The sequence below is a fragment of the Primulina eburnea genome, unplaced genomic scaffold (assembly GCF_022965805.1).
Source record: "Primulina eburnea isolate SZY01 unplaced genomic scaffold, ASM2296580v1 ctg739_ERROPOS11973397, whole genome shotgun sequence".
Classification (NCBI taxonomy): Eukaryota; Viridiplantae; Streptophyta; class Magnoliopsida; order Lamiales; family Gesneriaceae; genus Primulina; species Primulina eburnea.
Window position 1 is genome coordinate 2256325 of NW_027331510.1, and position 12093 is coordinate 2268417.

Sequence of the window (12093 nt, forward strand, 5' to 3'; positions counted from 1 at the left end):
GTTTTGATTTCTTTAATTAACATATATAACTATTACACTCAATAATTTTATATACCATGCAATATGGCAAATGATTTCGCAATTTTGAAATAAAACAAAGTACAAGAGACCACTACTGTTTCAAAATTTATGAGCAATCTTACTTTCTATTTGATGTATGTGATTACTGAATTTGATAATACAAAACTAAACTACATCTAATTAATTTGTTCATCGAACAAGAAAATTTAGATTAATATATCGAAAGTTAAAAATCCAACAATTAATTTATTTAATATATTAGTTGATTACAACAACTAACATGGACAAATCTTAATCGTTCCTCCATATTACTCATTGATATGAAGCGGGTGAAAATATATAAAATAAGCTAATACCTCATTTCCAGTCGAGGATGTCCAGCAGCTGCAGAACTTGGTCCTTGGAATTGGCAACATCACAGAAATCCAGTTCAATTCCAAACACATCAAAGAGTTTATCATCGCTATGATTGGTGAAAAGCAAAGAGATCCATGTCATTACACCAGACACGAAAGGGTGGACAGGGGAAAGTCAAGGTAGTTAAATGCCAAGGCACGATGTGCAGATCGATCAATGTATTCAAAAATGGAGTTATTCATTATGCAAGCAACTTTGTTGCAATCTTTTCGACTAACAAGTACAGAGACTGTAACTGCCTTGCCTGAAGGAATGCTAAACCTTGGATGCACAGGTAAAGTCATCTTGTATTCAGGACTTTCCAAATGAAACTTGAGAACATCACAAATCCCACAAGGAGCCCAGGTTCCATTTTGTAGGTTAGTCCCAGGCACCACTTCTGAAAAAATCAACTTTTGTTCTGTCCAGAGGTCAAAATAAAACTCCAAGTCATTGAAGGATAGCCTAGGGGGCAGTAGGGCTCTGCCGTGTTGACGTTTAAAAAAAGTTTTGAATAGTTTGTAATAAGTCTCTGAAGGAGGAGATGATCGCTTGCAGATTGAAGGCCATTTCTTGGCACAAAGGCATTGCCAGAAGTAATCATCAAGAGCAATTTCTTGCCAGTGCTTACAAACTAATATACATGTTACAAGGTCTGTGTTGTCCAACAGAGGAAAGACTGCCTTCAAGATCTCGTCACATGACATATCCACCAAAAAGAAGATTGCAAGCACCAGAATAGTGTAACTAAGTGAATTTTTCTGATTTAAAACTTCAAAATAATAAGTCCAAAAAGGTTCCTACAGGCTACAGGAAGGAAAATTCAACTTAGGCGCGATGTGCACACTCGACTGGAAACCATAAATATATCTTACGGTGAGCATGTATAAGCAGAAAAAGCCTTCAGTCAATTGTTCAAACACAAGCCAAGACGATGAAAAAACACCCTGGACAATAACAAGCTGACAGAAATAATTCTCACGAGCATAATCCTGGCAAAAGAAAATATGTATCTCCACAAGTCAAACTATAGCCAGCTAAACTCGTCTTCTAAAGCAAAAGAAAAAAACTCAGGCACGATCGGTCTTGCTTCTAATTTGATATCATATTAAACTTCATACTGAAAAGAAAATCATAAACACATCCTGATTGCATCAAATGCATATGGATAATTCTCTCTTGTTCTTCTTCCTTTTTTTTTTGGCTCGAAACCAACACATGTTCTGACACATTGCAAATGAATGCACGCTATATATGATTTCACTCTCGTGTAACAGTGTACCATCCGAATCAAGCTTGTGAGCAAAAAACATACTGGTAAAAATGTTCAGAACTAGATATGCAGCATGATATTTAATAAAAAATTCCAACTGATCTTTACAATATAGAAGGACAAGAAAATAGGCAATCTGGGCAAGCCAGGGGGTGATCAGGGAACATGTAAAAAGGAATTGGCTTCATAAATATAAAATTTCAACAAATCGACAATACTTTCCTTTTTCAAAAAAGCCAGTGCCCAGTTTTTCGCTCTCGATGTCATGAAAATTCCAAGAGAACAGCGCATAAAATTAACCCTAATCGTTAAAAGGAGAAATAATAACTCACTAAATAAAATTCCAAATGACAATCGAAATCTCCATCGATTTCCAATGAACATATAACAATAACAAAACCTTGAATAATGGCAGCCGTAAATCGTGCCCGTAAATCGTGCCTTTCAGTCCATAACAATGTTAATACGAATGTGTAAAACGAGAAAACGGAAATCAGACATTAAACGACAACAACTAAAAATTATCAATAAAAAAATCCAAAATTTACAAAGGGTAGATGTTCTCTGCATGCGTCGAAATATTATGGAATTATATAATATCGGTTACCTTCGGAAAGAAACTCGGTCGAAAGAGGAAATTATGCAAGAAAACAGCAGTGAAAAATGAATGTTTGCTAGTTTTCCAGGGAAAAAGTTGAATTGATAAAGGGGATAATAAAAACAATTTTTTTTAATGAGGGTTTTAATTTGAGAGTTAATTGAATTTATTCAGATACTAATGATAATAATGAATAGGATACTGGATTTTTCTATTTTATTTCATTATAAAATGGTAAATCATTTAAATCCCCACCCAAACTTGGGTTTCTTGTCCGTTTATATCATGGAAAAATGTGTCCCATTTTCTATCCACCAAAAAAAATAAAATTTGCAATCATGTATTTTTGAAATCATATTTACCTCTATTCAATCGATATAAAAAATAATATTTTGAATACAAAAATCGAAACAATTTTATTAATATCAAAATTTACTACACACGTTTGGTACAAAATTATTAAAAATTTTGATGCACTAAATCAAGAAATTTTAAGTATAAAAATATCAAATCAAAATGTTGATTGATTTGTATATTGGTAGTATCAATTGACTCAAATTAGATACAAAATCCCGTTTTACATCTTCAGTTTTCGGGTTTAGGGTTAGACACTAAAAATGGTATTTTTAATTCAATATCCCAACATATTATATCATAACTCACATACCAAACACATTATCAATATTCAATACTATCACGTCTCACACGTGGCACACATGTGGGGTCGGAAAAATAAGAAAACCACGTGCAAACATGTGAGACATAATTCATCAATGAATATCACAAATCAAGTAGTTTTCAATAATAAATCAACTAGGTCATATCATAGAAATTTATAATTTTAAAAATAACTATGATAATTTAGTAAAACATTTTTTTTACCAAATCACTGCTACATTTTGTTTTTAGTGCCAATTTTGGATGTAATGATTGTTTCTGTTGAGTAGATAAGTCGAAACGTGATATTAAAATTATTGTACAATTAAAAGATTTGAATTACATCATTATCACAAGTTACAACTTTCGGTAAAACGATAAATGTTTGGTCCTACAATTGATATCATAACTCATGTCATGAGTTTGATTTTATTTGTCATTGTTGGATAGAACAATCGAAATGTGATGTTTAAACTATTGCATAATTTAAAATTATTTAATTATATTATTATCACAATTCATAGATTTTTTTAAAACATCCGACCGTCAAACCTATATCTTTTATAAGCACATGATGTTGTACCTATTTTATTTTGTCATGATTGATTTAGCGACACTTTAGATGATCACTTCTTGTTGGTTATGATTTTAAGACTTTTTGTATTTCTTTTTATGTAATGATTATTTTCATCATCATACGTTGAATTCATTTTAGGCAAAAATTTGTGTGAGACGGTCTCATGAGTCATATTTGTGAGACGAATTTTTTATTTGAGTCATCCATGAAAAAATATTATTTTTTATGCTAAGAGTATTACTTTTTATTGTGAATATGGGTAGGGTTGACCCGTCTCACGGATTAAGATCCATGAGACGGTCTCACATGAGACTTATTCTGAAAGGTAAAAACTTGTGTGAGACGGTCTCACGGTCGTATTTGTGAGACGGGTCTCTTATTTGGGTCACCTATGAAAAAGTATTACTTTTTATGCTAAGAGTATTACTTTTTATTGTGAATATAGGTAGGGTTGACTCATCTCACAGATTATGATCCGTGAGACGGTCTCATATGAGACTCACTCATTATGAAAATACATAAGAACAGGTTAAAGATCGTGAGATTAGAAGATAGAATTTGCGGTTCATATTATTTTAAATAAAATACCTGATCTAGATAATTAAAAAATGTGAGAAAATATAATTCCAAGATTATAAAGTATTTTTTCCAAAAATAAAAATCAGAGTAAATTTCCATATTTTCCCTCTGAACAGAACGTTGGTGGTCCACTAATTAAATCCCTAGGTTTTAGGTTAATGGCTGAGTTGCTTACACTCACCCCCAAACCACATTGTTCAATCTCAATCACAGGTTATTTGGGCCTTCGTATGACCATGAATTGGCGAACTCCATGCCTAACTCCAGACAAATAGAAACAATAAACAAATTAAAATAAAAGAACACGTGGATCAAGTTCGGGACACACGCTTCCATACCTCGACAAATTCGTATATCTCATATAAAATATTAACAATGCTGCAAAATATGAACGTATCTTTCAATAAAATTTTACATGGATCGATACCACGTAGCTACGATATGTAAAGATAATCGATATTATACATTGAAATTGTCACACACATATATATAATATATATTAAAATTGAACATTCAAGTGATCAAGATGCTCGGAATGTGTGTGTGTGTGTGTGTGTGTGGTGGAAGGGGGTAAAAAGGGTGGGAATGATAGAAAGGATGAGTAGCATGCAGGGAATGTGAAGAACATGGTGTACAATTCATGCTGCTTCACTGTCTCAACTTTGTCACATGCAAAAACATACAATCCTCTCGAACCATAATCCTCTCTTTTCTAATTTCCATGGTGCATGTGCTCCCATGTGCATTCCTATCCCACCATTCACATGCACCTTTTTTTTTTCCGTTTTAATCTCTGATACTCCCGAGAGGCCCGAGTCGTGTCATGAGTTAGGTCCTGACAAGCTTTGGGTCGGTTCGATAATAGCCGGGGAAATGACTGCCGAGACATCATCTCTCCGGGCTGCCATAAGTCGGGCTTCCAGACTAGTTCCCGGGTGATGGTTCTCTACCCGGGTTACCTCGATAATAGCACTTCATTCGAGTGCATAAGTATGAGATACCTTATATTTGTGATCATTACTGACAAAATCACATGAATTTGACAAAACGAAATGAACAGTTTGGCGTGTCAGAAAAACAGGGTATATCTTGCCGTAATTAGTAAGTGGGCACTAAAAACAAGTTAATCATTGAATTTCTTTATATAAATATCATGTTTATTTAAACATTGATGCATTCACTTACATATTGCCTACCACATTTATTACAAAACTCTTCCTATAATCATTGACTGACTTGAGCGTCAGAGTGGTCACATTGGAGAATCTTCTGACGCCCATTAACGTTCTTTTTATATTGAAAGTGCAGGTCCATGTGCCCGGACAATCATCTCCAGCTCATCAACTCGACCCGGTGAAATCGCTCACAAAATTCTTACCTGATTCACCTGATCCTCATCAATCTCCAATCTTCTGCCACATACATCTTTTTGATAAGGCAAAAAATTGTGTGAGACGGTCTACGGGTCATATTTGTGAGACAGATATCTTATTTGGGTTATCTATGAAAAAGTATTACTTTTTATGCTAAGAGTATTACTTTTTATTGTAAATATGGGTAGGATTGACCCGTCTCACAGATTAAGATCCGTGAGACAATCTCACATGAGACCCACTCCTTTGATATTCAACTTATATTTCATACATTCTTGATTCATGCGACAAAATCCAAAATATGATTTATCCAATCGTGTTAATTTGCACTTTTTGTGTCTGAAATGACTTAATCGGGATTCACTATGGCTAATATGTGAAATCAAAAAGAGGCATTTAGGGCATTACAAGTGATTATTTCAAATTAATTAAAGAAGTATGAGATTAGGAGGAGGTTAATTAAGTAGTTAAGTGCATAACGGCAAGGCGGCAGGCTGTCATGGCTTAGATTTGGTTTTGTTGGCTGGCACTGCCAACCCCAGCTGTAAATCTTTTGCCCGCACGACGTCCGAGAATGGGGTTGGTGTTCTGCCCAATTACATTGCCACCTATACGGATCCAAAAAACACCACCCATATATACGTAATGTAAAGACAAAAACTTGTTTAATATGATCTTACGTGTCGTATTTTGTGAAACAGATATCTAATTTGAGTCATCTATGAAAAAAGATACTTTTTATGCTACGTGTATTACATTTTATAGTGAATATCGGTAAGGTTGACCAGTCTCACAGATAAAGATTCGTCAGACCGTCTCATAAGAGAGTAAAATAGAAATGGACCATAAAACATATTTTTTTGTTAAAATAGTTCAAGTCGTATGGGATGAAAAATATCAAGTAAATATCTCGATTCATCATTTAATATACTGAGAAAATTATTTTAAGAGTCGCGTCAGATGTATATTTAGATTGAAATACATGATGATATTTTTCCTTTTCAAAGGTAATAAGAATAAAAAAAACAAACAAGATATAATTGGATTCAAGTGTATTTTTATAATTTATAATGAAAAATATAAGTATGAACGTAATCTTGATTGTACACCCAATATTTTTTTTTTATTTTAAATCATGGATTCATGGTAATTGACATATCATTGATTACATCGTGATCAAATATAATAAAACAAAAAATCCATTTAAACTCTCATAAATAATTTTGAGTATGTCTTATGTGAGACCGTCTCACGGATCTCAATCTGTGAGACAGGTCAACTCTGCCCATATTCACAATAAAAAGTAATACCCTTAGCATAAAAAACAATATTTTTTCATGGATTATTCAAATAAAGATCTGTCTCACAGAATACGACCCGTGAGACCGTCTCACACAAGTTTTTACCAATAATTTTTGTGATACATATATCCGACTTGATCCATGAAAAAATTTATTTATATAAAAAATATTTACTTTTCGGTGTAAATATGGATCTGATCCATCCATATCATAAAAGACCTGCTCAAATATTTAATATTTCATAAATTCCAAATTGTTCTGTAGCAAACAAGTGAACAAATAAAGAACAACAAGATTACCTAGTAAATAATATATATATAATATATATAAAACTCTTGTGAGACTTTATTACGAGTTAATTTTGTGAGATATATCTCTAATCCACACAACTTAAGAAAAATATTATATTTTATGTCAATTTTTATTAATTTGTATTTATTGATCAGATCGATCAGTCTCACGAATATAAATTACTGAGACAATCTCACAAAAAAACCTACTAAAAAACATAATAAAATAATTGGTAATGTGTTTTATATCATCCATTTTTTCCCTAATACCTCTTAAGCATTTAATGAGTTTTGGGCGGAAATAGACTCGATGGGCAGATTTCTTACGTATTAGGTTTTGGATATGAAATTTTATAAAAAAAGAAGTTATTTGTTATATATTTTATGAATAATAAATAAATAAATAATTGATAAATAAATAAAAGAGAATAGTTCCTAGATGTGTGTACTCGTTCGACAATACATTAGCTATTATAAATTAAAATAACAAAAATTCTTTTGTCCATATTAAAATAAAATTAAAATAACAAAAATTCTTTTGTCCATATTAAAATAAAATTAAAATATTCAATCAGAACCAAAGTCCACGAGTACCTCTAATGGCATTCTTGTAGTTTCTCCACAAACTAGTGGCACTACTTCACATACTCTTTACTTATACCCCCAACAACGCCATTCCCCCTTCCCCGTTACAACGCCACCCTGTTATCTCCTCCCCCCAACATCTCCCTCGCCACCGCCGACATTTCCGCCTTCATGGCTTTCAGCCCAAGAATCTCCAGTGCCGCCAGCTCAAGAGGCATCAAAAGAAGGTCTCTGTACTCCAAAAGAAGGTGGCCGTGCACCCCTCACATCACCCGTCGGAGGCCCACCCACGTCGTCGTAGAAAGCGGCGCTGCGTCCGTATCCGATAAGATGGAGGCCCTCAAGAAGCTCATCCCTTCACACGACGAGGAAATAAACCCCGACCAGCTGTTCCAGCAAACTGCCGAATACATTGTACTGCTGAAAACCCAGGTTCTTGTTCTGCAGAAATTGATCGACTTTTACGGATCCGAGTCTCCTGGAAATCAAAGCTCTATATAGTATGAAGAGAAGGAATAAAGACCAAGGAAAACGATGGTTTTGTTTGGGTCGGCTTAATTAAAATATTTTATTATTTTAAAAAAAACGAGCTTAAATCTTGCTGGTATGGTATCTAGAGAATTCGTATTAATTTATTTGTTTGTTATATATGTAAAGATTTCATAATCACTCTTCGGCGAACCCGGTATTATGGGGGAGAGTGATGTATTTTGAGTGCCGGAATTTTTTTTACCAAAAATCTGAATTTATTCTCAGTTAATGGAGTTTATCTATGTAATGGATTGTTTTGCTGGTTAAAAATTTAATCTAAAGTTACTGAATGTGGTATAAGATAAGAAGATGATGAGAAGTGAATAATAGTTATCTGGAATTACCTTTAAAGTACACTTACTTTTCATGTTGAATTCTCCTAATATATTCAAACCAATTGAAGCAAATGAAAATGTGTCCCTATTTTAGAGGACAAAACCATCCCTTCCCCACTCTGTGCCACACCATTTGGCAGCAAGAGCATGCCGATGCCTGCCGGGCAGGCAGATGTAATTTTCAATTTGCATAATGAAGTAATGGCATAAAATAGAGAACTCGTATTATACATGGAGTACACACACATTTGAATTAGTAATGTATATATGATAAATAATAAAAATTTTAAATTTATGTGTAATATTATTGTTCAACATGTGATATCTGGTGGGAATGGGAGTGACAGTAACTATAAAAATTTGAGATGATATATGAGAGAAACAGACAAAGGGTGCCCCCCATTGTAAAGGCGTTCACATGCCATGTCATGGGAAGGAAAGGACAATGGCCTTTAAACAGACATGAGTGCACACATTTGGTAAATTATTTTGTCTCTTCTTTAATCTTGATTTGCCTTCTATTTCTTTCTCTGGATCATCTTTTCCCGAATATACACACCGCACTATTATATGTTAGATGGATGATATTAGACTTTATATATATATGTGTGTGTGTGTGTGTACATATGTATATTTGAATTTTTGGTGAATCATGATCATTCTCATATATGATTGGTCGTTTCTGTCGTTTATTTAAAGTTCTCATTTATTATGATGATCTCTCGACTTCTATGGCGAGAAATTCTCCTTGTGTATGAAAGTTAATGGTTTGGAGTGGACCTCATGCAAAAAGATGGACCGTGGCTATTAGGATCCACCACAATCTAATAGTTGACAATACACTGGAAGAAATTTTCTTTGTATTACTTAACTAGTCGACAGATGTGGAGATAATACATGTTATATCCATCTTGTTTTCATAAAACAATCATAAAAGTTTTAGGTCCATGCCATAACATCCCACCATGGTTTCAGGATAATTGATGTTTACTGCAGGTTTTAATAAATTCACTTGTTTAATGTACCTACCTACACAGCGAAGCGAGATTGAGTCACTTTACTAAAGCAATTCATCCAGACATGGCCTTGCGCTGGATTCCGTGTCCTCAATAAATTTGGTTTGCCAATTACCGTTTTACCCACTACTTCATCTTTTTTTTTTTTTTGTTTTTAAATATACATTTTTGCGCGCGCGCACACACTCACTATCATACAGCCATTATATCTCAGAGACTTGTGAATCTTGATCTTGAAATCTTTCAAATATGGAATGCTTATCCATGGATCCATTTAACGAAATTCATGAGATTTTTGGTAGAATCGCCTCCTTCACAAGCGCTAGCCTGTGTAATTTTCTGGAGCTGCGAAGCTCTTTGCTTAAAAGTATCGTCCCCAAGTACTTGATCCACCTTGTTCTTGATTTCTTCCTTCCGAATGATACCATCATCGTCATGTACAAATGGCAGGCCAACTTTCCAAATATCGGTAATGTAGCTCCTGTTCATAAATTGATCAGCAAAATAAGGCAAACAGAGCATTGGAACCCCGTTGCTCACACTTTCCACGGTAGAATTCCACCCACAATGACTTAAAAAGCAAGCGATTGAAGGATGGCTCAGAACCTTCTGCTGAGGCGCCTCATTTATTATCAGTCCCCGACTCGAAATCCTCTTCAAAAACCCTGCAGGGAATGCCTGGTTTCCTGCACCAGTTGTACTGTTTTCTGCTCTTGTGACCCACAGGAACGGCTTTCCAGTGAGTTCGAGTCCAAGTGCTAATTCTTGAAACTGAGAAGTACTAAAAATTGTTGTGCTTCCAAATGCTACATATATAACCGAGTAGACTGGCTGGTGATCGAGCCACTCCAGACAAGTGGAGTCATGTTCCAAGAAGTGGCCTGCCGAGTTTCCAGGCTGGTTTCTCGCGAGGAGGGGGCCAATAGGGACGATTTGTGGAGCCAGAGAGAAAGCCCCTGGCTCGAGGTCTAGCATTGAGTTACATATTATCCAGTCTGCTGATTTGATCGTCTCGTTGTTTTGTGTCATTATGTTGAATATCACTTTCTGCAGGGACAAACTTCTAGTACTCGCCCAGGTGAAACCCGACGCGTCGATGTTAGGCATGCCTGGAGCAAACTGGATTGTTTCGTGTTTTAGCGGAGTTCCTGAAATAAATTATCATGTGCATGTATGAGGATCTCTTGAGCTTCACGCACAAAAATTTTAGTCGAACAATTTTCCCCGGAACAGATTACAATTAGTAAGAAAAACTTGGAATCGACAATTCTACAATTTCTTACAAAATCAAAAGATGATATATAACAGAAATCATCACATATGTTAACATTCCCGATATATATGTAAGTCATATAAAAAAAATTAAATTGATTTTATACAGTTAAAAGCTGAAACCAAATATAAAATAAGTTGTTCGTCAAAATGCGATTTGGCATCCAAAACTTTTACTAGCATTCCAAGAATCTTGTTTACCTTCCCTATCAACTATCCCATCTTCAATCATCTTTGGGATATTGAATCCCAACACCAACGATGCAGCTGCTGCAGGCAAGAAAGCCACTGAGCCAATCCCCATCTTCTTGGCAACCTGTTGAATCCTTCCAAAGGACTGATCAGAAATCACACAGCTGAACTTTTCGTCCTCCGAAACGCTGTTTTCTTTGATCATCTGCTCGATTTTCTGTGGCATGCTATCGTACCAAACCTCTAAGCTCCTGCCTGGAACAAGCCTATCATGGGATTGTAGTCCATCTGGGATTGAAACCAAACGAATCCGCGGTGAGGATGTGTCAACGATGCGGGCATGTATGATATCTATGTTGACAAAGGTGATCTGAATACCATGTCTGGCTAAGACTGTGGCCAGTTCCCACAGAGGGATCACATGTCCTCGCGCTGGAAAAGGGATCATTAGTACATGGGGTTTTCCCATAGGTGGAATACTTTAGAGTTAGGATGAATATTTACTTTTGGATGTTTCAATAATGAACTTGAGAAGGCGAGTTGAAGTAATTACATATAAAACGTTGTGGTCTATATGTTCTTTTATCATTATGGAAAATATTTTTCATTTTCAAATTCAACTCTATTTATTTTATTATATTTCAATTTCAACATAACATATTGTATTTAATATTTTAAATCTACTTAACACAAAAAAACTAAATAGCTTTTAAAAAAAAAAATCAAATTATGGTATACATATTTGACTATTTGCAATTTTGGTCATCAAGATTGTTAAAGTTCGGTCTTACTTTGATATTTTAAAAAGATTTAAATTGCTAAAAAGTGAAATATACAATACTATAATATAATTTTGACATCACAAAGACAAAAAATATAAATAAACATATACACACAGCGAAAATTGCAATTTTCGGAACTTTATGTATAGTCCACTCATATCAAGTAACATTCATGGAGGAAAACACATACTTTCAACGATATAATCGAATATTACTTCTAAAATGTGACGTATCTTTTCCGTACAGATATTTAAAATCTTCGAAAAGAGTTAGGAATGTGCACAATTTAATAATGTGATTGAGGACTTGCGATGT

General features: G+C 34.5%; 1 protein-coding gene and 1 pseudogene across 1 annotated transcript; both read right to left on the minus strand.

Annotated features, from left to right (window-relative positions):
* Nucleotides 1–240: 240 nt before the first annotated feature.
* Nucleotides 241–2287, minus strand: LOC140822152 (F-box protein At5g39250-like; annotated as a pseudogene).
* Nucleotides 2288–9759: 7472 nt separating this feature from the next.
* Nucleotides 9760–11552, minus strand: LOC140821867 (UDP-glycosyltransferase 83A1-like). Its single transcript, XM_073182521.1, has 2 exons — nt 11006–11552; nt 9760–10680 (listed from the first exon to the last, which is right to left on the minus strand). Exons 1-2 carry the CDS (start codon nt 11463–11465, stop codon nt 9791–9793), a joined length of 1350 nt encoding a protein of 449 aa, XP_073038622.1. The 5' UTR covers nt 11466–11552; the 3' UTR covers nt 9760–9790.
* Between the last annotated feature and the right edge of the window lie 541 nt (nt 11553–12093).

Bases quoted from the DNA above. Each gene is read 5' to 3' on its own strand.
- LOC140821867 (XM_073182521.1), bottom strand. From the start codon at position 11,465: ATGGGAAAACCCCATGTACTAATGATCCCTTTTCCAGCGCGAGGACAT. The intron at 10,681-11,005 runs GTAAACAAGATT...AATTTATTTCAG, and splicing joins TGGGATAGTTGATAGGGAAG to GAACTCCGCTAAAACACGAA.